Source organism: Aquarana catesbeiana, linkage group LG08, assembly GCF_042186555.1.
Source record: "Aquarana catesbeiana isolate 2022-GZ linkage group LG08, ASM4218655v1, whole genome shotgun sequence".
Classification (NCBI taxonomy): Eukaryota; Metazoa; Chordata; class Amphibia; order Anura; family Ranidae; genus Aquarana; species Aquarana catesbeiana.
Genome location: NC_133331.1, coordinates 56,894,093 through 56,919,193, shown reverse-complemented (window position 1 = coordinate 56,919,193; position 25,101 = coordinate 56,894,093). Strand labels below are relative to the sequence as shown.

The following is a 25,101-nucleotide window of genomic DNA, read 5'->3' as shown; positions in this document are numbered from 1 at the left end:
CGTCATCCATTTTTCCCTAAATCTACGTAAGCTTAGAGGAAGCAAAGGGCGTAGGGCCTGGTACAACCCAGAATGTGCCTTTGGCAGGGATTCTGAACGAAGTAGGGATTCCAGATCTGTTTCTTACAGCGAGATGGGAGCCGAGCCAAACTGGGAAATGTGGGTCTGGTGCAGTTGCATGTATTGGAAAAAATACCAGTTAGAAAAGGAGAATTTAGCTTGTAGGACAGAAAGAGGGGGAAGGCACCCATTATTAACGATATCCCCAAAGCGTTTGATACCCTTAGTTGCCCAGTTGGCTCCGAAGCCTGAAAGAAGTGTGGAAGGGCAGGCTTATTTCATAGAGGAAAACTCAGGGACCAAATATTAGATAGGGTTATGACTAAGCACCCCTAACGTGTGAAACATGTCAACTGTAACCTATCCTGCACGATTGCCCCATGCTTGAAGAATAAAGGATGTTTTATTGGATTACAATTGCGGTGTGCGACCAGTTTTCTTCTCATTTGCATGTCACTGCGATAGCGAGTCAGGGTCAGCACCTGTGAGTAATCCTTTACATACCACACCTGAGTGGTAGCTTGTTTTCAAGTTTGTACCAAATATTAGAGACAGAAGACTGCAACACCCCAGCCTTGTTGCACGCCTTAATTGTAGCTTTCGTGGTGTGGGTAAGTGGATAGTAAGCTCCATGGCACCCAATAGAGGAGAGATTGCAAGGCTTTAAATGAACCCAGCACCATGGCCTCCGCAACCACCGCGGCATTACCCTTGTTCAGTACAAGCCAATTATGAGCATGTACCAGTTGCCCAGCAAAAAAATATTGGAAAAAGTTGGGAAGGGCTAAACCTCCAAGGGACGTTGGTTGCCTCAGCATGGCGAGGCCAAGTCTGGGAGGTTTTTTAATCCAAAAGAAAGAGGAGACATACGTATCCAATTGCTTAAATAAAGATAGCAGGATCAAGACTGGCACGTTTCTAATGCCGCGTACACACAGGCGGACTTTTCGGCCGGACTGGTCCGACAAACTTTCCAGCGGACTTTCGATGGACTTTCTAACGAACGGACTTGCCTACACACGATCACACCAAAGTCCGACGGATTCGTACGTGATGACGTACACCGGACTAAAATAAGAAAGTTGATAGCCAGTAGCCAATAGCTGCCCTAGCGTTGGTTTTTTTGTCTGTCGGACTAGCCTACAGACGAGCGGATTTCTGGGTCCGGCGGTGTTACGACGTAAAGATTTGAAGCCTGTTCCAAATCTAAAGTCCGTCAGATTTGCGGCGTCCGTCAGACCAATCTGGTCGAAAAGTCCGACCGTGTGTGCGCCCCATAAGGATATACAAAAATACTTGATCAAATTAATTCTGTTGATCAGCAACAAAGGCAATGACTTCCACAAATGAAATTTCACCTTCACCTCCCCCAATCCCAACAATGGAATAAAATTCAGTGGGACAAAATCAGCCATGCTGTTAATAACCTGCACCCCTAAATATTTGAATTGAGTGACCCATAGGAGTGGGAGAGTGGAGTCATGCATTACCGGGAATTGGGTCCAGGGAGAGTATCTGGGATTTATCACAGTTGGTTTTTAGACCCGAAAAACTAGCAAAGTCCTCTAATACCTGTAAGGTTGTTCATAAAGACAAATCAGGGTCTTACTCAAAAAAGGAGCATATCGTTGCCATAAAGTACGACTTTCTCCTCCAGGGCATGAAGCTTAAGGCCATGAACGAAAGTATTATGACGAAGAGCAAACGCTATGGGCTCCTGGAAAATTTGTATGTCAGCTTAAAATTCCCTTCACACAGGAACAAAGATGAGGCTGTCAATCAGCTGGAGGTACCTCTTATGTCACCCTTTTTCCCTTGGTGTCAAGAAAACTTGGCAGAATTGACTCATGCTGATAGCAGAGGGATGACGCAGCAGACAGAAATTATACTTGGTGCTCCGGAGTGAGACAAGTACACACACTTTATTCATATTTCATGACTGAGGTTTACAGTAATTTTGGTGTTATTTGAGAAAATTTGTGTGATCTTTACTTAGGGGCCCATTCAACACTTTTAGTAACGTGCACTACTGCAATTCACAAGTGATGCTACATGTGTTTATAAAATACAGTGTCATTTATTTTGACTGGCACTCCAATGCACACTGTCAATAGAAGTGTGTTGCTGTCATTGGTTAGATTTTGTTTCTAATCAAGTGTGTTTTTGTCTTAATAGTCCTGTCTGGTGGGGGTTGTGATTCCTGATCCTGAGGTCTTGCCAGACTTCGCGACAAAGCTTGGCGCTCGTGGTTCGTATGAGGAGCTCTGTAAAAACTCGGTGAGTTCTGCAGAAATCCAGGATTCAGGAATAAGCAGTATATCACCTGTATACTGATCCAAAAGCTATTAATTATAAAGGGGGGGGGGGACATGAAATGGGTACATTGGGGGGGGGGGGGGGGCAAAGGGAATCAAATACAGGTACAAATAGAATCAAATATGAGAACAATGGTGGGACAAAGGGAATTAAATATGGGTACAATATAAGGACAAAGGGAATCAAATATGAGGGTAATAGGGGGACAAAGGGAATCAAATATGGGTACAGAAGGGGGACAAAGGAACTAAATATGGCTACAATGGGATAAAAATTAGTCAAATACGGGTACAATGGAATCAAATACAGGTACAATAGAAGGAGAAAGGTAATCAAACACGGGGACAAAGGGAACCAAATATGGGTACAATACTGAGGCAAAGGAATCAATAGACGGGTTAAGGAAATCAAACATGGAGCAAAAGGGAAATCAAATACAGGTACTATAGAGGGACAAAGGGAATCATATGCAGGGCAATAGGGGGGACAGGGGAAATTAAATATAGAGACAACAGGGAAAAAAGGGAATCAAATAGTGCAATTAAATACAGGGACAATAGGGGGATAAAGAGAATCAAATAAGAGTACAATAGAGGGGAAAAAAGGGAATCATATACTGTACGTGGACAATAGGGGGGCAAAGAGGATCAAATATGGGTAAAATAGGGGGACAAAGGGAATCATATGTGAGGACAAAGGGAACCAAACATGGGGACACACAACCTATTTTGGTTTTCCCCTCAATGGCTGCTCTGATAAATGCTAGATGTCTATAAGCACCAAATTTTAGATACATTTTTTTACAAATTGATCTAACTAAATGGATCTGCAATTTCTTCAGAGCACTTTTTTTGATTAAAAAAAAAAAAAAAGTTTTTTTTTTCATTTAAAAGTAGATTTAACTAAAAAAAGTTAGAGATGTGGAAAACTCAACCCAAATGAAAATGTTTCAAAAATAAGTCTTTTTTTGATGAAAGTCAGAAGATTTCCTGAATTGAAAACCTTGAGGGCACATTAAACAGAACCTGTATTTTGTCCCCCAAGGCAATATAACAGGTTTGTACATAGTAAAGGTATGACGCTTGGTTCTATAAAGTAATACGTGACAAAATTATAACAGTCAATTAAATTGTGATGTATTCCCGGCACCAAAAAACAATCTTCCAACACAATTTTTTCAAAAATCATTCACCGATTGTGCTCAGTACTGCACTATGATACTTTATATCTATCTCCCGTTTGGTTATCTTACTCATAAATGATATCACTATTGTAGACACCCCGCAGACCACTCCAGGAGGAATCTTTGCACTTGACAGCACAAAAGCGTTTTTTGACCTACCTGTAAAAACATCTCTGGTGAGTTCACATCCATATTCTGAGCACAAGCGGTAAAGGATTTTTTAAAAAATTGCATTGGAAGATTGTTTTTTTTTTTTAAGGTTGGGAATACATAACACTGGACTATTTTATTTAATTGTTACAATTTTGTCATATGTCATGTATTACTTTATAGAACCAAGCGCCATAGCTTTATTATGTACATACTATAAGTGGATTTATCCTTCAAAAGTGTCAGCCACGGTTTTCATTTTATTTCATTTAACAATATTTTTTATTTTTTTATATATTTGCTTGTATCTACTTCTAGTTTATTTTAGAGTAGGCACCAAAAATTGGTTTATTAGTTTAATATTTGCTAAATTCCAGTTATTGGAACGCCTTTGCACCACATTCCCACACTGGAGCCCCCAAGAAAAACCTGGTACTTCCAGGTATGGTGAAGCATGTCAATCACCAAACCATATTGCTGTCACATGGGTCCAGGAAGAGAATCCTTAGCATTGTGTAAGCTCTGACCCAAAGTGTGGAAGCAAACCCTAAATTAATACATTTTAAACTATTTTTTACTAATAATAATGATATTTTCCCTTATTAGACTGTGAAGAAAGCTATACTGGAGGACATGGTGAAGACAGGAAAACAGGCCGGACTGAAGTCTTTTGAGCAGGTATGAAATACATTTGGGTTTCCAGTTAAGCTGGTCATACACGAATAGATTTTCAAATGAATGTCTGTACGAAAATTCTCAGCCGTAAATCCAATGGATTGATGAATGTCATTTGAAAGTATTTAAAAAAATGTTTGCTTTTAGCTTGATTTTGGAGTGAATGGGCTTTCCTGACCGAAACCCACATTCACGGTTAGAACTTAGTTTAAGAAAAAAATGTCAATCTTGCTCCTTTGAGTTTTCGCCTCGATGTGGTCAAAAACAAATGTTGATTTAACCTCACTAATGATTAGGACATTGAAAAACATTCTTGAATAGATTTTTTTTAACCCAATTCGACTAGTGTATGGCCAGATTCAGTCAGGCTTGGAGGGAAGCGATAGAAGGAAGGAAGAAGGGAAAGTGGGGGGGGGGGGGGTAGGGAAAGGAAGGAGTGGCAAGGCAGGGAAGGAAGAAAGGAAAGAGGGGAAGGAAAGGAAAAAGGAAGAAAAGGATAGGTAGAATGAACTGCTACGACGAAAAAAAGGAGGATGGGGAAGAAGAAAGAAGGTAAAGTAGGGGGTAAGAAAGGAGGGGCAGAAAAGGAAGGAAGTGGGAAAAGGAAGGAAGGAAGGAAGGAAGAGGAAGAGCAGCATAAAGGAAAAAAGGAAGGAAGGATGAGGAAGGAAGGGAAGGGAGGTGGAAAAGGAAGGGATGAGGGAGAAGGAAGGGAAAGAAGGAATAAAAGGGAGGAAGAGATAGGTAGAATGAACTGCTACAAGGAACAAACCCCTATGGCTAAAGGAGGGAGGGGATACAAGAATGAAGAGAAAGTAGGGGAAGGAGGGAAAAAGAAGCAAAGAAAGGAGGGAGAAAGGGCAATGATGGAAAGAATGGAAGGGAAGAAAGGGAGTTGGGAAGAAATGGAAGGGAGGCAGAAAACAAAAAAAGGAAGGAATGGGGGGAGGAAAGGAAGAATGGAGAGGAAGAAAGGAATGGGTAGAATGTACTGCTATAAGGAAGAAACTGCTACAATGAAAGAAAGGAAGGAGGGGATAGAAGGAAGAAGAGAAAGTGGAGAAAGGAAGGAAAGAAAGGGGGGGGGGCAAGGAAGTAAGAAAGGAGGGGAAGGAGAAGTAAGGAAGGGAAGAAAGGAGGGGGGGAGGAGGAAGGAAGGAAGGCAGAAAGGGAATAAAGGAGAGGAAGGAAGGGAAGAAAGGAGGGATGGACTGCTACAAAAGACATTTAATAGTTTACTGTAATGACCTTCCCATTAAAGTTTGCTGTTTTTATGAAATTGAGAAACTAAAAATAAAATAAAATTTGTGTTCCTTGAAAATATGTAGCATTATAGTTGCAAGGAAGAGTTCCCATAATCCCCCATGTCGGACAGCAAGGCAGATTTACTAAAAGAATGAGAATGTTTACACATAAAAAAGTGGATTTGCTTCAATGATTCAATCACATGAAAAAGAAAACAAGAAATTGCTTCTCACATGAGCCTCAACATCTCTGGAATGGACATTCCCTTACAGTTTCTTTCCTCCTCTGCAACCAGTACTGAAATCAGCAGCATTGGCAACCCCAAGGGAGATGTGATGTAATGTAATTCCCCTGGTCATTTGACAGTTCTCAGATCTAGGTGTCAATGGTACTAGCAAAACCAGTGTTGGGTTGAGTGATTTTGGCCAGTGGAACTAGTATGACCCGACTCATTATCTACAGAACAGAAGCAGGGAAGGATCTGCAATAAAGATTGATGCAATCTATGCCACATGTAGAGATAACCTAGAAGGGATAGTTGTCTTCTTTTCCCAGCAGAACTGGCACTTTCACTAAAATAAACATGTGTTTGTATAGAGCTGTGACCTGTGCTATACTCTTTCAGGTGAGGGATATTTATGTGCACCAAGAAATGATGAGCGTTGAGAACGGTTTGCTGACACCGACATTGAAGGCCAAGAGAGCGGAGGTGGCAAAGTATTTCAGAAGTCAGATCGATGAGATGTACTCCAAGATCCAGGAATAACGTGAACTGATCTGGCACAATACATGCACTGGTACTTGGCACAACCACCGCCAGGATGGAGGCACCCCGCAAGGCAGATCTGTCTTGTCATAGCCAGGATTGTTTTTATTTCAGATTCCAGCAAGTATTGGAACCTCAAACATCGGGATTCTATGAAAGCCTCCCAGTGACTTTACAAATGTGTATCTATGTATACGCTGTACAGTAATTCTGCTAAATATGTGGAATCACTTCGTTATTTTTTTTTTTTTTTTTAAGAATTAAAGGCTTTCTCTCTGTCTCTAGGATGTGGACACACCTCCCTGCATCCTTTCAGCTGGATACACACTACAACCTATCCATACAATCCAGCTGGGACAGTTTTAATTGTAAGATATTTTCCCACCTTGTCACCTCACACAGCACTGATGAAATGTATGACTGTATCTACACAGCTGAACTACATAAGGGAGCTGTAGAACCTGTCAGGTATTTGTATTTTTGTCCACCCAGTACTGAGATGTACATAGGTCTACCACACAGCACAAACATGTCTGGTAGGAGAGAAGACCTGATTTTTCTCTGCTGCAGTTCACACTCATGGGTCCTGTCCCCCAGCCTGTGGTTGCACAGAAAATGAATAGCAGCAGACTGATGAGTTCACTCTGCTCTCCCCATATCAGCCCCCTGTAAGTACATGAGTATTGCATCACAGTTTTGGCCAATTGGCTTCTTGTATACACACACAGTACTATGCAAGAGTCTTAAGACAGGTGTGAAAAAATGCTGTAAATAAAGATTACTTTCAGAAATAGTGTGAACAGTTTATTTTTTATTAATTAACAAAATAGAAAGTAAATAAACAGAAGAGAAATCTAAATCAAAATTTGGGCTGACCACCCTTTGCCTTCAAAACAGCATCAATTATTCTAGGTACACTTGCACCATTTTTTAAAGGAACTTGGCAGGTATGTTGTTGTGCATAGTTGAGTCGCTTAGCCTTGTTTCCATAGCCTATGCAATGAAACATAAGAACTGGGGTGCAGAAAATGGAAGCAGGTGCTCTGGAGTGAGGAGACAAAATTTGAAATATTTGGCTGTAGAAGGAGGCAGTATGTTGGCGAAGGGCTGGAAAGCAGTACAATAATGAGTGTCTGTAGGCAACAGTGAAGCATGCTTACTTCCCTTCCACATTGGAAGTTGTCCAGCAGTGCCATCAGCACAGAAATGGTGGAAACCAGTGGGACCCAGGTACACCCATCTACTGTTCGGAGACATATGGCCAGAAGTGGTCTTCATGGAAGAATTGCAGGCAAAAAGCAATACCTCCAATGTGGAAACAAGACTAAGTAACTCAACTATGCACAAAAAACATAGGGACTGGGGTGCAGAAAAATGGCAGCAGGTCCTCCCATGAATCAAAATTTGAAATACTTAGCTGTAGCAGTATGTTCGTGAAGGGCTGGAAAGTGGTACAAAAATGAGTGTCTGTAGCCAACTGTGAAGCATGGTGGAGGTTCCTAGCAAGTTTGGGGGTGTACTTCTCCAAATGGAGTTGGAGATTTGGTCAGGATCAATGGTGTCCTCAATGCTGAGTAATACAAGCAGATACTTACCCAACATGCCATACTATCAGGGAGGTGTATGAGTGGCCCCAAATGTGTTCTGCAGCAGAACAATGACTCCAAACATACAGCCAATGTCATTAGGAACTATCTTCAGTGTAAATAAGATCAAGGAGTCCTGGAAGTGATGGTTTGACCCCCACAAAGGCTGGATTTCAAAATCATGGAGTTTGTCTTGGATGACATGAAGAGACTTTTGAGAATAGCTGTGTGCAAGTGTACCTAGAAAAATTGATCCTGACTTAAAGGCAAAAGGGTGGTCACATCAAATATTGATTTGATTTCTCTTCTGTTCATTTATTTTCCATTTTGTTAATTGATAAAAATAAACTATTAAGACTTCTATTTCTAGAAACATTCTTCATTTACACAGCATTTTTCCCACACCTGCCTAAAGCTTTTGCACAGTACTGTATGTGTATGTAATTTTATATATACACACACACTTGTTTAATGAATACAGAGATGTAAATTTGTGCCAGTTTTTATATATATATATATATATATATATATATATATATACACACACACACACACACACACACACACACACATACATACATACATACCTGGAGTTCAGCTTTAACATTACATCCTTACTGACTGCTAAATAGGTCTCTATGCTCAGTTAATCTGCTGCTGTGTGAATTTTATTTCAGCCCTGGTCTTTTTAATTTGATAATAAAATGTATAAAATACCGCAATGACAATGTATATGTTTTGACACTAAAAGTTGTGCTCCATAAAAAAAAAAAAAGGAAAAAAAAGGAAAAAAAAAATGATGATCATGTAACACTGGATAGACTGGTAAAGACGGACAAAAACAAATCCTTACACAAACACAACACAGCAGACTATCATGGCAAACGAAAGGTCTGTTTTTTTGCCACGACCCTGTCCCCCCAATACACACCACCTATAAAAAAAAAAAAAAAAAAAAAAAAAGAAAAACAGACCTGACCTTTCCTCGTCCCTGGCCTCTAACACCCCCCCCCCCCGGCTGGGAACTTGAAACCCTGCAAGGATGCATCCTAGTGTATTTCTAGAGTGCAGCTCTGCCAGAGACCAAGGTTAAGGTATTCTTTTTGGGGGGCAAACTGTTTAGAAAATGGCTTTTATGTGACGGGGGGGGGGGGGGGTGTGTTTGGCGGGGGCTGGCAAATAAGTGAACCCCTCCATTTACCACTGAAGAACCACATTAGGCCTGGTTCACATCTAAGCAGGTGGATGCAGGTGTGGGAATCACAGCAATTCCTGCACCTGCAGTCAAAATGTGCTGCCGTTTGAAAACATGTGAGGCTGCCAATTATTCTGAATGGCATCTCCACACATCTAACAATGTAGTGCTTCCGCAGGTGCGGGAACCCGCAGGAAAGTTGCATGGTACAAAAGCACCATATGATTTCCCGGACGCTGCATTTTTAGAATGGTGCGGGAAACGCAGACAGGGAAGCCCATCCAAATGAATAGGCTGTCGTGCCCGTGCAAACACAGGATTGAAAACTCCATAGATGTGAATCAGGTGTTAAGGGCCATTCTGTACCACTGTGTTGAAAAAGTGTGGTAAAACAAACGTGTTTTTTTTAGTGCATCAGTGCACAGATGTGAAGTATGGGGTTGATTTACTAAAACTGGAGAGTGCAAAATCTGGTGCAGCTCTGCATTGCAGCCAATCAGCTTCTAACTTCTAATGTACAAATGTAGTCACAAATCAGCGTAGAAACAACCCATAAAACCACTGAAAATCGTTACTATGAACAGTAATAGACCTGTTTCTGTTAAAATTGCATGACAGGGCAAACCCCCCCCCCCCCACAAATTTGATACATCTTTGCAATATATGCACACCTCCCCATGTTGAATCCCTTTAAAGAATGCAAATACAAAAAAAACCCTCCATTGATCTGCCAGAAATGCTCCTAAGTTCTGTTTTTCAGCTATTGGGCTGACACCAGCTCTAAACAGCGTCAGTCCTGCTCAGTTGTATTTGTATAAACTACTGAACACCCCACCCCCCTCTCAAAATCATGGGAAAAATGGCACATTACATGTTTATAAAAAATAAAAGTAAAAACATTAAAAATACTTTTCTTACGCCTGGGTTCTGCCTAGGTGAGGGTGTTGTCATTAACCTTGCCGAGAATGCTAAATTCTGGAAAATGTTCCAACTATGTGCAAGGATTATCAGCGTTCCCAGGATTTCGCCAGAATAAGTGGGACGTCACATTATCCTTACCTAGGAAGTGGAAAGGGAGAATATTTTTTTTTTCTCCTCCTAAGGCATGTGCGTATTTTTATTTCAATGTGCAAAGTGTTGTTTTTAGATAGGGGAGCAACTAATGAATACGTGGACCTTGCATTTTGTCTCAATCAAGTAATTGCTTCCTCCATCTTTCTAAACAAAAAAAACCAAAAAAAACAAAAAAAAGAAAACATTACAACTTATTAAAACTTCTGTCTTTATTACCAACAGACATTCTTTACATTTGTAAAAAGATATTTCTGATGAAACTGGACAAAAAAAAATAAAATAAAAAAAAAAAGAGAGAGAGATAGGGCTACAAAAGCAAAGAACAATAGGCTGGTACAATAAGAGGACACAATAGTACAATTCATTACAGGGATTTTTGGTTTAAAAAGGGAATCAATATCCTATTGTCTACAAATTTATAATAATGGAGGTGTGCGTTTATTTTCTGTAGGACGATTGATGGGAGGTTTGTTGGTTGAATGTCTTGTGATCTTACCTAAAGGGTCAGTCCATCCAAAACTGATCATTTATGAGCAAATCCTGTCGGTTTGATCATCCCCCAATCTCTTAAACCTGCCATAACCCTTACAATTTCATTTTATGAGCTTCTTTAGATTTAACGTAGTGCCAGAATATGCCTAAACATTCTCTTTGTACCCAATCAGGCAGGCCTTGTGCACTACAGAATTCAAACATGCCCAAAAACATCAATATAAAGCAAATATGATGCAATGAACTGTGTTTTCCAAATATCAAAGACAGGGAAAAAGGGCAAATCAGTTGTGTGGAAAGTAAAGAAGTCCAAAATAGGAGGGGCTCTTTACTGTAAACTGGGCTAGCTGTGAAACACCCCACCACATTAGGCAATGGTATTGAAAAAAAAAAAAAAAAGGACTGCACAACATTTACACACCCAGTGGCATGCACAGTTCTAAAACAAACTACAGTATATCATGGCAATATTTTGATTCAGATGACCTTTGAAGGACTTTTTTTTCCCCCCCTGCAAGGCAAATGGGGCCCAGGGGATCTTTATGTCCTTTTTCTGGGCTAAAACCACTTTGCACAGCTTGTGGCTCTCTGGCTGCCACAGACAGATCTGGTTTCCACCAACAATTGGGAACAAGAGTGGTTCCCAATCATGTGGTCACTATGTTAGCTATAACGTACTGATCACATGCAGGCTTGAGGCTTCAACAACAAAATGAGCCTTCGACCTGCAGATGCCACTGCTACCTGAAGGTGGCAGTGTTCACCTGTTTAATACTGTAATTGTCAGATACAAAAATAGGATTACAAAAGATGTTTAAAGAAATACATATGAAATACAAACGAAAAATGTGGCCCGGGCAACCAGGCGTCATTGACTTCTGGTCACTAAAGGATTAAAGCACACTTCAACTCCAATTTTTATATGTTAAAAACACAGAGCTCAATGGGAAAGTGGGCTGTCACTTTAAACGAAATGCTAGCAGGATTTATTGCTACTTGAAACTTGATTAAAGCCAGCTAGCAGCAAACTTTTAATGTGACATCCAGCTCTCTAATTTAGATCTAGGTTTAAATGATAAGTTCACCTTTCCAGAGAAAAAAAAAAAAAAGGAAAATTGCACATATCTTTGCAGAAAAAAAAAATCAGCATTTATTATTTTTTCTATAAAAAAGAGCCTGGAAAGTATTTCACCCATTGAACTACAAGAGCACTCATCAGCGCCCTTGCAGTTCTTTCAGATTTCAAGCCAGCCGTGGTGGCTGACATTACTTGTAGTTCATTCATTCACAGGAAACTGTTAATGCATGATGCGGCTGTGTGGGTGGAGCCTCGCATGGACACACTCTTTTAAAAAAGTGACAGCGGGTATGGGGAGAAAATTCCTGCCCACTGTCACACTGAGGGGGGATTGGGGGAATTGGTAGCAGGATATGGAACATGTTAAGCTGGCCATACATGGATCCAAATTCTCTGCTGAACCGGACAAATTTTGAACCATGTATGGGCAGGCTGATTGTACTCAAGTTGATCATCGATATTGAAGATCTCCTGTCGTTTCCAGAAATTTCCAAACTGGTGACGACCTTTTACGGCCGCCTCCAAATGGTGGGAGCTGATCCCTTCCAGAACTCTCACCGCAAATGGCTATTGCCTATGCCTGAGCTTTCTGAAGAGGACTGGGAGGAGGCAACTGAGATATGTTTTCAGGATATCATTAGCACGGATGACATACTGGTCCAATTAAAGTTCATACACCGATTGCACTATACTCCAGCAAGGCTGGTACGAATGGGGCTCGGGCAGAATATTGCATGTGCTAGATGTGATATGATTGCTGCAGATTTCTTCCATATGTTTTAGACCTGTCCCGGTCTGTCAACCTTCTGAAAGGAAACCTTTCTTTGATCACAAACTCCATCTGCCGATACCTCACACCCCGGAGGTGGGACTGTTGGGAATACTCAATGACCATGGTCACCGCACTCATGCCAGGACATTGCTACGTACATTATTATTTTATGCATGTAAAACCATCCTTATGCGCTGGAAAGATGTGGGCCCTCTTTCATCCCACGCCTTCTTCCGCATTGTTCATGGGGTCCTTCCCATAATTAAATTGATATACAAGAGTAGGGCATGCCCTAAGAAGTTCACTAAAATATGGCAACCATGGCTTGATGTATCGAAGGATTTTTGGGGGGATGTCCTATCTTCACAGCTCTCCCAGTATATTTTGGGGGGATGTCCTATCTTCACAGCTCTCCCAGCAGACCTACTACTTATGTACTCTAATGTTGTTGTCTGGCAGGATACATAACGGAGAATCACAGGGTGTCTTTTATGAAGCATCTACTACATGGGGGCATTCTTGACCTATATTGTGTTTACGGGGTCGCATGTGTTGCAGGTTTGAATGGTTGTATGTATGTAGGTATAAATGTGTGTTACTGGGGTATTTCTGTTTTAGGAACTTGTAATATTCTTACAATGCCTGTACTATGTAGGTGATACACAGAACACACCTTTCGCAAGTGTACTTACATTCCCTTTTTTGTTGTCTTCTCTGTATTGCCTTTTCTATGTTATAGAATCAAAAATAAACACCCTTTAAAAAAAAAAAAAGTTGATCCATCGATTGACTTGGGTACAAGCAGCATGTCAGATTTCCTTACATATGGTTATTGCCATCGGCTATAGCCGCTAACAGTGACCATTGTATGCTGCCGGCCGGGAATGCTTCCCGCACTCCCCACTAGCAGAATACAAAAGCACAGTGGGAGGCACTCCCCCACCAACACTGACTGTGTTGATGATGGAATCTAGCAATTTTCTTTCCTTCCACCTGTGGTAGAAGGAGAGAAACTCGTATCATCTATGGCCTGCTTTAAATGTTCCACCCTAAATACGGGTGAAACATGCATCGTGTTCCAAAAGGTGAACTTAGCCTTTAACATCCTCAAACTGGAGCTTCAAATTGGTAGTTTTAAAAGCTTTAACAAAGTTACCTAAAACTTGCTGAGAGCTTTGCCATAGCTTTATAAAATCTTGCTGTACAGACTGCTCATACACAAGGCTGAGGCCTGTGCGCACAAAGCAGATAAAAGTGCAGGTGATTTAACCAGCAGGTTCCCACCCAAAACTGATCAATATTGGTTGTACAGACCCTTTTATGTTATGTGAAATATTATCCATCATTTAAACAGCGGATTTGTACCTCCACAGGGACCACACCCTCTGCTACATAATTTTTACTCAATGAGCATAAGGCATGGGTACAAAAGAGGGCGTTCTAGCCCCTGCGTATAAAACAAGTCAATGGACATAGAACTGCTGAGGTAACAAGGATGAAAAACAGACAGAACCCAGAATGTTGCAAGAACAGTGAGGTTTATAATAAGGGAGACAAGGTCCAATTCCAGCATCACCTGTGACCGTTGGGCTGTGCAGAAGTGAGTGCTTCTGATCTGCAAAACCACTCAAAGTATAACTAAAGGCAAAACTTTTTTTGTACTTTTTGATGGCATGGAGAGGGATTAGAAAATATTAGAAAATGGCAGGTTTTATTGCTGTCTGTCCCCCTGTTAAGGAGAGCCACCCTCTCTATTTGTCCTGTTTATCACTGAAAGTAAAAAAACAAAACATACTTAACATATTTTGGGTTTTCCCTAGAAAAGTAAGAGAGGGGAAATCTTCCAATGGGGACACAAGATCGGGTGGCTTGGGGTTCTCCAAGGGATTCCCTTGATTTGCAGGGATTTCCTCTCACTTCCCGTTTGGCTATGGGACAGGAAGTGAAGGGAAATCTCCAAAATGGGACACAAATAGCGAAAAAAAAAAAAAAAAAAAAATATTTGACAAGGGTCATAAGGGTGACTGTGTCCAAAATGAAAGAAAAAAAAAAGTTTTGCCTATAGTTCTACTTTAAAGCACACATTTTCAAGAGAATTCTTTAAATCAGTACCAGAACTTCCCTTCCCTTTGGAGAAGGTACTGGAGTTTCATGTAGTGGTAGGTCAATCATCCTGTCACAATAAACATGTATGACAAACCTAGGAAAGGTATGGTGGACAATGACAGCATGACTTCATTAGAAGGCCTTCCTTAGCTCTGTCTTGTGTCTGTCACATTTTCGTTGTTCCCCGTGGCAGTATTTTCTGTCCCAGAGACTGGAATCTTCATTTTCAACAGTCACAAGTGCCAGTAAGTTCTTCAGGATTCACCACCTCCGTGTAGGTCAGATGCCAGCATCGTTCACTGTGCCCCCCCCAACCTTACTAGTGTGTCCTTTAAGAGCTGCAGTAATATAGTGACCGGCAGGAAAAGCCACAGCGTGCAGGAGGGAGCTGCAGGTCTTCAGCACACTAGGAAGTGTTGGGTGCTCATGATTCTATCAGCACCTTGAGTGAAGAGACACTGAATTTAGGATACACACCTCTGATGTGTAGATTACCACCGGACAGTCTACAGAGGTCGTGCCAGGTAGCCAGAACACAAGGCTGAGGGGTCCGGAGGGTGGGTCTGCCAAATGGACCTAGGCTGCACAACTCCTGGAGGAATAGGTAAGGATACTGGTTCATCAGCAGCGATTTGCCTACTCAGAGGCAAACTGAACTGGAGCATGCCAAGGAGCTTGAATTACTCAGAAATCAGCTCCAGAGTCTATACAGTTTTTCTGCCAACACCATTTCTAAAATAGCTGAAGGGGGTGAACTGAACCCTGAAACATATTGGCTATACTTTTCTGAGCACTAGTATCAAAAAAGGTTTTGGATCTAGAATATGAAGCCTTGTGGTGCTCTGTATGAGGCACTTGTCACACAACACATACTAAGGGAACTATGGAGTTGATTAACAAACTGGAGAGTGCAAAATCTGGTGCAGCTCTGCATAGAAACCAATCAGCTTCCAGGTTTTTTTTTTGTCAAAGCTTAATTGAATAAGTTGAAATTAGAAGCTGTACCACTGTACAGCTTGCACCAGATTTTGCACTCTCCAGTTTTAGTAAATCAACCCCTGTGTCTCTTTAAGACAGGCCCTGCACAGAAAAAAATAATTCAGTGCAAAAATGTGACAGGAGAGTTGCAGGACTGCAGATGACCAAGCCTCAGTACATGGGATGGCAGTGGAAGAGGTAGGTTAGAGCAACAAATGGGACACAAACTGCAGCTAGTGAAGATTTGGTACAGTCCTGGCATTCTTGTAATGGTTGGATAACACCTTATAGTGTCTGTAAACTTAAATCACAAGAGCTGCAAGATTTACAAATGTATATGCAAAAGTTCTAATCCCTCTACAAAGCTTGACAGAGTTCTGCCATTGCTGACATCTTTACAAAAAAAAAAAAAAAACAGAAGCAATGCCTGGCTGCCCTGCTTAATGTTAAAGTCTTTAGTCTTGCACAGACATACAGGTTCCTCTCCTGTATTAAATTGCTTACTCTGATTTGACTGCACACTGTGCATTGTACATTAAATATTGCAGCAAGTCTGATACAGTCCGCCTCATTTCCTGGCTGGAGGATGCCTAGTATCATCAAGTACTTTCCTATCCAGCCTGAATGTCCCCAATCCACCCCGTTTATTCATTGGATTTCAGTTCTTTCAATCATGAAGGCTCAGAATCACATGTGGGTTTTAGCTAGGGCAGTCTGCATTCAAATGCAACCTGTCTAAGAACACCCACTCCCCCAGTGAATCCAACTATCAAGCCATTTTCATATGCCTTGACTGCAAGTTGCTTTATTTCTTTAAGCCCCTTTCACACGGGTCCCTTTCACACAAAATCCGCTTATCCCCGCTGAGCAGGTGGATAACAGGTCAGTGTCCGCTCCGCTATGCAGAGAAGACACGGACAAAGTCCCGCTCTCCTCTATGGAAAAATCAGATGGAAACGGAACCCCTGTCCATTTCCATCCAATCTGATCCTCCGGACGGAAAAAAGGACCACCATATGTCTGTTTTTGGTGGATAGGATCGGATGGCGGCGGGTATCCGCTGACATCCGTCACTCCAAGGAGGAGACTGGAGGGTCCGATCAGGTCCGCCTGAAAAACTGATGGGCGGACCTGGTCTGACAGCCCATGTGAAAGGGCCCTTAGAACTACAGCCTCATGCACAGTTCTTGATTTCAGAAGACAGAAGCAGAGATGGAACAAGAATAATAAGTGATTTATGAAAAATCAAGGAAGTGCAATACAAAAATAAGAAGTAGTCCTGGGATGTGCAAAATAAGTGGGCTTTCACTGACTGCTGCCCCTACATTTTCCCATGGGTGAAGTTATGTACTTGGGACTCTCTGATCTACAAAGTTTTAGAATCATGATAAGGGATTTCAATAAAGCAGATTACGAGATTTGCTGAGCAGGAAATCTTGATGTACAGAATTAAAGGATAAGTTCACCTTTAAAAAATAAAAATAAATGCACCTTTTTGCAGGTAAAAAAAAAAAAGTGCATTTATTTATTTTTATTGTGAGCCTGTAAAGCAAAGCAGATCACGGTGCTGTGCAGGACTCCTGCAGACAGTGCAAGCTGTCTGCTCGTACCGGCAGGCATTTACACACTGACAGGAACCATCAATGAACTACCTAGAACGCTCATCAGCTTTGGTTTTAGTGAAACTACAAGCCGACATCCACAAAGGCTGTCGGCACTCAGAACTCTGACTGAATGATGTGGCTGGCTGGGCTGTGCCCAGTATAGTCAGGTCTCTTAAAATTGTGACAGCGAGATCGGGGAGAAGTTCACTGTACTGCTGTCACTATGGGGACTCAGGGGGGCGCTGAGGCAGCTGCTGCAGTAATATGTTACATCCTGTATGATACGGGTGTAACATATAACATGTTATAAAACGTGACCTTATCATTTAATCTCCAACCCGGTTATCTCCGATTTGAGGCTAAAGCCTAGCACACATGGGCCAAATATTGGCCAGTGTAATAGAAACCGGCTGATATTCAGCCCATGTGTATGGCAGCCAGTCCGACAGAAACCGGCCAACATTTGGCCCGTGTGTATGACAGCTGGTACGACAGAAACTGGCCAACATTTGGCCTTTGTTTATGGCAGCCGATCCGACAGGCTCATGACCGAAAAAGGTTCCGATCAGTGCTCTCAGCCAATGTCCCCCTGTCAGAACTCAATAGCACAGCAGGGGAGATTGCTTCACTAAATTCGGATTGTTAGTACAGCGGCCCCGACTAGATATGTCAGTTTACATGGAAAAAAACAAAACAAAAAACTAGTGGTGTGTACTAGGCTTAAGAAAAGGCTGACTGCAGTGCTCTTCCAACACGACAGGAAACCAACTATGTGTCAGAAAATACACCATGATGCCAAAAGATGTGGACATCTGACCATCACACCTACCTGGTCAAAAGTATGTGCCCCCCTCCAAATGACTTAGTTCAGGTGTCTCTAATGAAGGGTACTGTCAATTCTACACCATACAAGGATATTTTAGACACTTGTGCGTTTCCAACCTTGTGGTAACAATTTGGGGAAGACTTTTTCACCTCCAGCATGACTGTGCCCCTGTGTACAAAGCCAGCTCCATAAAGGCACGGTTTGACCAGTTTGATGGGGAGGAATTCAAGTAACCTGCATAGACCCCCAACTTTAACTCTACCGAACACCTCTGGGATGAATATGAATGCTGATTCTGAGCCATTCTCATCCATCAAGGTGCAATGCTCTTTTGGTTAAATGGGCACAAGCTTTCACAGACACACTCCACAATCTCATGCAAGGCCTTCCCATAAGCCTGGAGGTTGTTATAGCCATTACGGGGGAAAAGATGGGACAACACCATATTAAAGTGAAACTTTAAGTCCTGCTAGATCACTTCAGGCTTGCCGCTTTCGCAGGTATCGCTATGTAAAAGATTAAAAAAAACAATGCATATACTGTTTAAAATCCAGTAATACACTGTTTCACCCTGCTCTGCACATGCTCAGTTGCCCTCTATTTTCCGGCGCTGCCGAAAACGTAAAGGCTGATTAACTGGCAGCTTAAAGATTTACTGCTGCTCAGTAGCCCTGGGCTTCAGAAAAATGGGAGCCTCTACCAAGAAGAAACCAGAACAATGCTGGAGGCAAATTACAGCACACACACACAAAAAAAAATTTAGAATATATCCCTACCCCCCGCTTTAAACTATTAAAAATTGCACCAAACAAAAAAAAAAAAAAATGCACAAACCAAAAATGTTTAACTATTACATAAACCCAAATTAATGCAGCTGTAGTATTACCCGACCCAAAAGTTCCTTATATGATTGATATTCATCATATAGTGAAATTTACAGCCCACACTAATTTTGGTAACATAATTAATAATGTGGAATGTATGTTCCTTGCTAAAAACATTATTTTTTATCAAGTTGTTATGGGTAATGTTCTGCTTTAATGGCCAGGATTTTGGAATGGGATGTGAAACAACCTAATTTAGGTGTGAGGGTCAGGTGTCCACAAACATTTGGCCATGTCATGAATCTCCCTATAGGATCATAACTTTTGTACTTGCACAGCTTTGATCACTGCGACATATACATTTGTAAATGCTGTTGAGAACTTTTTATGACACAGGATATAACTTGGATTTACTGCCTTAAAAAATACCAAACAATTGGTGGAGATGAGTCAAAGGTAAGTGTCTGCTGGGGCTATCTTGTTTTCTTCTCATCGTCTGATTGGTCAGAGCCTGTATCAGAAACATGTTTCACAACACATCTTCTGGGGAACCAGCCCCGAACCCTCTGTCCATCTGGAAAGAACAGAACTAATTTGTTATAGCTGTAGTGTAATGTACACGTAAAATGCCTTTACTTCTCCCCCCCCCCACCCCCCGATTAATAAGCAATTTATTTTACGATCAAATAATTTAAATTTTCAAGAAATACTTCTTTTGAGACCCAGTGATGTCATCGCTGGGTTCTTCAGCTGATCTTGGCTCTGTAGTAAGAGTAAAGAATATCTAAACCTTTACATTCCTGATATGTGCCTGCTGTACCATGTACTAAAAAGTCTCCTGTTCCCTTTGTATTGCTTCCTTTATGTGGAATCCCTGGAGTTCTGCAAGTACCTCTGCTTTCCTAATAATAACTCACCACAGCTGAGAAAACACAGGAAATGTGATCACTATGTATATATATATATATATATATATATATATATATATATATATATATATATATATATATATATATATATATATATATATATATATATATTAGGGCTGCAACTAACGATTATTTTCATAATCGATTATTGTTTCGATTAATCGATTAATCGGTTAATAACCTTAAAAAAAAGTGTGGTGTATAATTTAGTTAGTATGTAAAGTTTTAAAAAAAAAACAATGTATTCTTAAATATCTCTATGCAGTGGTAAATATAAACAACCAACTATATGGTTAGGGAGCAAAATATTAAATCCACTCTGAGAATAACAGACAGAAGAGATATACTATATATACACTATTAGAAGAGAAATACAGTTTTTTGGCCAATTTGTTGTTGGGCAGATTAAAAAATACAAATTGCTGCAAAAACGAATTACATGCTTTTCTGCAGCTTCTCCATTGAAGTATATTGAACCAAAAAAGCACCGTTTTGCGTAAAAAAAAAAAAAAAAAAAAGTCCCTGACCCTTTCCAAATACGCAGCGGCTGAAAAAAAGTATAGTTCTGAACGTGTCCCATAGAAAACCATGTTAAATGAACTGTAGTGTGTTTCTGCAAAAAGCACTAAAAAACACAAAGATGTAAACCAGGTCTAAAATGTTTAGTAACATAATGGGGTTAAAAAAAAACTAAAATGAGCCCTTTATAGTACAAAAAAAGCAAATGATCAATACTGTAAGGGGTTAATTTTTTTACTGTAGAACTGTGAAAGTAATATTTACAATAGCGATTATTTGCTCTTTTTGTACTATAAAGGGCTCATTTTATTATTTTTAACCCCATTATGTTACTGGCCGATTAATCGATTATGAAAATAGTAATCGATTAATTTCATAATCGATTAGTTGTCGATTAATCGATTAGTTGTTTCAGCCCTAATATATATACGCACACACACACACATACATATTATAAATACCCTTTTTTTAATCTATACATAAATGTTTTGCCTTTCATTTTAAACTGAACGGGTTGTTTTACAAGGTGATTGTTTACATACACTTTAAATGTGGTGGGAGGGGCCAGCAGGCTCCAGCTCCCTGTCATGCTATGTGACAGAACCTAACCCCAGCATCCCTTTAAACCCTTTAGTTGCGCAATCTGATCAGTTGCTTAATTACATTCTCCCAGGATCTACCAAAGAGGGTCAGCATGCAAGTGCCAACACCTCTGGGTTTCACCTAGAGTGCTGCCATCGCAGCCAATCAGGGGGCAAATCTTCTGAGTGGGGTAGCTATAAATTCTGAAGAAATGTGTAGCTTGGCTTTAAAGCAACATGTCGTTATGCCTTAGCAGAGCCCTCTGCTGCTGTTGCTAACCTGCAACCCCATGCCATCTATGTGCCCCTGCCTGCCTGACTCCATTACTCCAGTGTGCCACTTCAGCCCTCCATGACTCCAAGTGGACTCCTGTGCCTCCAGTGTGTCCCTTTAACTTCAGGTGCGCCCTGTAGGGCAACCCTGTGCTCCCATGCATCTCCCAGACACTGGTGTCTCCACACCACCTCCAGTATGCTCTTCTATCACCCGGACTGTTCTTCTAATGGATACGCACCTCTATATCCAAGACAGTTACACTTTACAGTTGTCTGGCCTGCTACACTCTACCATCAGTACCCCTCTACCCTTAGGTATGCTCCTGCTATCACTTAGATTGATAGATCAGTGGATATCACCATTCCGAACACATTGACAAACCAAAATAAACAACAAACTGCTTTATTGGCTTAAAATTGATAAAAAAAAAAAAAAAAAAATTACCCACCTTGTGGACAGTCGTCACCCTCAAAGATTTTGTCTCCATACATCCAGTGCCTGTGAAAAACACAAGACTTAAATAACTACCACACTTAACACCATTTAGTTCTTATACAAAAGAATGACAAAGAATCCCCCTCCAAAAAAAAAAGTTATATATATATATATATATATATATATATATATAAATAGTTCTGTGGTCCTAACACTTTATGTCAGCACACTTCCTGACCTAGGGTGACAAGGCTCCTTCTCTATAGATATTAGTAAATGAGCGTTGTCAACCTAAGACAAGTAGCATGTTACTGGTAGGATCACCTTGTGAATAAACAAAGAGAAAAAAAAAAAAACAAATTGCAGCCACCATATCCAAGGATGGATAAGCTGCAGCAGATTTAATTTGTGTTTGAGTTTAGATACATTTTAACCCGTTCCTTTTTTTTTTTCTATTTTGGGCCAGTTTTCCTTTGATAAGAAGACAAAATAAGGAGATATCCATTAAAGTGGTTGTAAAGGCAGAAGGCTTTTTTATCTTAATGCATTCTATACAATAAGATAAAAAGCCATCTGTGTGCAGCAGCCCCCCTAATGCTTACCCGAGTCCCATCTAGATACAGTGATGTCCACGAGTACCTCAGCCACCTGGCTCTCTCCTTCCTGGTTGGTTGAGACACAGCAGCTGCACCATCGGCTCCCGCTGCTGTCAATCAAACTCAGTTAACCAATCAGGAGAGGCAGTGTGTGTGTGTGCGTGCGTGTGTCCTGTGTCTCAATGGATATACGGAGCTGCACCTCGGCTGCCCTCATAGCAAGCTACTTGTTGTGGGGGCACTCAACAGGAGGGAGGGGCCAGGAGCTCCAGCCAGGGACCCGAGAAGAGGAGGATCTGGGCTGCTCTGTGCAAAACCAGTGCAGGCAAGTTTAACATGTTTGTTATTTTAACAGAAAAAAAAAAAAAAAAAAAAAAAAAAAAGGACTACTAAGACAAGGTATAATTCACCTGGATATACCAAGTAGCAAAGAGATGTACAGTTTTACAAATACATGCTAAAACTACAAAACTAGGTTCAGGCATAAAGATTTTCTTTGCCTTGCACATTAAAGGGTTCATCTTTATCAGAATGGAGCTCTAATTTTTTTGGGTGGCGTTACCCTATAGGTACTGGCTAAACAGATCAGAACATACTTCAAGCCTCGAGTGGCCAAGATAAGCTCTCCTTTCTTCAGCTTCATCCGTGGCTCTTCTGTGCAGGGGGTGGTGAAGAAGGTTCGAATACCTTTGGTTATAGGGCAGCATGCGCCGCTGTAGTCCTCCACAGCTCTGTACCGTACCTGGAGGAAGTGCAGAATGGTCAAATGAGTTACAGAACTATGATAAAGGAAAAAACATAATAGCATTTGAAGTATAACTTAAAGTGACATTAAATATTCAAATAAAAAAAAAAAAGTCATACTTAACTTCAGTGAAGTAGTTTTGCAGAGAGCAGCCCCAATCCTCCTCTTCTCAGGTCCCCTGCCGATGCTCCTGGCACCTCCCCCAATAGCAAGATGCTTGCCATGGGGGGGGGGACTGGTAAGAACTTGCTCCCGAGTCCGGCTCTCGTGTGATGTGCACGAGAGACTCGGCAGTCCCAGGACTTCCTCTCCTCATTGGCAGAGAGAACAGCAGGCGCCATTGGCTCCCACTGCAGTCAATCACAGCAAGTGATGAGAGGGAGTCCAGGGAATGCCGAGTCTCTCGTGAACATCGTTGGATGAGATGGGGGCTCAGGTAAGTATTAAGGGGGGCTTGTGGGGGGAGCAGCACACAGAAGATTTTTTACCTTCATGCAAAGAATGCACAAAGGTAAAAAACCTTCAGCCTTTACAGCCATACCAACACCTATGTTCAGCAGGCTTTCCCCTCAGAGGACCTCAGAATTGACAAAGAGAGTCAGACTGTCTGAAGAAAGCTGTAGCTGAGAGGTAAACAAACAGGAAAATCTCCCTAGGAGACACAGGAAGTTGACAAAGAGATGGAAGTCAAAGTCCTGATTAAAAAGAAAGGTATAATCCATATTAGAGGAGAGGAGGCTCTTAGTCTCAAGACAACTTTGTCCTGGTGGAGAACCAAAAAGGGTTCTTTACGAGATAAGGCTGCCATTTCAGATACTTATAGTATGAGTGATGGCACTGAGAAAGGCCACCTGGTCAGAGTAAACAGGGGAAAATCTCCAATGGGTTTGAAGGGTGGTCTTTGAAGAGCTGAGATAATAGATGTTAAAGGAGAAGTATGGGCAAAGCTTTTTTGGCCTCACATGGGTCACAGGAAGCTATGAGTGACATCACACTGCCCCGCTGTACTTTTGCACTGTTTTCATGCAGGTTAGCTGCACTTTTCCAGACTTCCATGAGGTCTTGTGGTTTTGAGGTGGTCTGAAACACTAAGTCTAGGATCAACATTGTTATCCTGCATGAAACTGCATCCGATTCACATGACGTGAATTAAACCGGCTTTCTATGGAGCTGGTTCACATATGTACAGTGCAGCGGCAGTGTGAGATCACTGCGAATTTGAAGTCCTGTGCATTTTTTGAGCATTGCAGTGTGGTTCAGATGCAAATTCCAAGCTATTGCCTTCTATGGAAATCGCACATCGGATCAGTTTTAAACACGAAACACGAAAAACAAAAAACAAACAAAAGTCTATACCAGGCCCTTTTGGGTCTAGTATGGATTTTATGAGGGACTCTATGCCAAAATATTAAAAAAAAAAAAAATCCCCCCCAAAATCTATACTGAACCCTTGTCTGAACATGCAGCCTGGCAGGCGAGGAGGGGGGGCGGAGGGGGCGAGTGAGTGCCCCTCCTCCTGAACCATACCAGGCCACATGTCCTCAACATGGGGGATCTGCCCTCCCCACCCCAAAGCACCTTGTCCCCATGTTGATGGGGACAAGGGTCTCTTCCTCACAACCCTGGGCAGCGGTGGTTGTTGTGGGCTGCGGGCAAGGGGCTTATCGGAATCTGGAATCCCCCTTTGACAAGATCCCAAGATCCCCCCCCATGTGAATTGGTATGGGGTACTCATTCACCAAAAGAAAATGTCAAAAAGGAAAAACAAAAAAAACAAACAACAAACAAAACAAAAAAACAAACAAAAAAAAAAAAACAAAAAAAACCCCCCCAAAAAAAACCCCCCAAAAAACCCCCCCCAAAAAAAAACAGTTTTTGACAATTTCTTTATTAAAAATAAAACAACAATGTCCCTGGTGTAGATCCATTGTTAATCATGGGTCACGCCGTCACCGCCTGCAATTTTTTTATTTTCTCTATTCAGTTCCGGCGGTGAGCATCATGATTGACGATGGATCTACATCAGGGGACAGTGTCAAAAACTGTGTATGTGTTTTTATTTCTTTTTGACAGCTAAATCATCCTTTCT

At 41.3% G+C, this 25,101-nt stretch overlaps 2 protein-coding genes across 6 annotated transcripts in view; one reads left to right on the top strand and one right to left on the bottom strand.

Annotated features, from left to right (window-relative positions):
* ACSL5 (acyl-CoA synthetase long chain family member 5) overlaps positions 1–6,648 on the top strand; it is an 85,311-nt gene extending 78,663 nt beyond the window's left edge. For all 3 annotated transcript variants that reach the window (XM_073595888.1, XM_073595886.1, XM_073595887.1), the window contains 3 exons: positions 2,236–2,337; positions 4,316–4,387; positions 6,255–6,648. In XM_073595888.1, coding sequence (XP_073451989.1) covers positions 2,236–2,337; positions 4,316–4,387; positions 6,255–6,395 — 315 coding nt within the window. In that variant the 3' untranslated portion in view covers positions 6,396–6,648. The remainder of the gene's footprint in view (positions 1–2,235; positions 2,338–4,315; positions 4,388–6,254) is intronic.
* A 3,793-nt stretch (positions 6,649–10,441) lies between these two features.
* Positions 10,442–25,101, bottom strand: part of ZDHHC6 (zDHHC palmitoyltransferase 6) — a 38,096-nt gene continuing 23,436 nt past the window's right edge. For all 3 annotated transcript variants that reach the window (XM_073595885.1, XM_073595882.1, XM_073595884.1), the window contains exons 9-11: positions 22,864–23,009; positions 21,685–21,734; positions 10,442–19,504 (exon numbers count right to left, since the gene is read on the bottom strand). In XM_073595885.1, the coding sequence (XP_073451986.1) occupies positions 19,404–19,504; positions 21,685–21,734; positions 22,864–23,009 (297 nt within the window). In that variant the 3' untranslated portion in view covers positions 10,442–19,403. The remainder of the gene's footprint in view (positions 19,505–21,684; positions 21,735–22,863; positions 23,010–25,101) is intronic.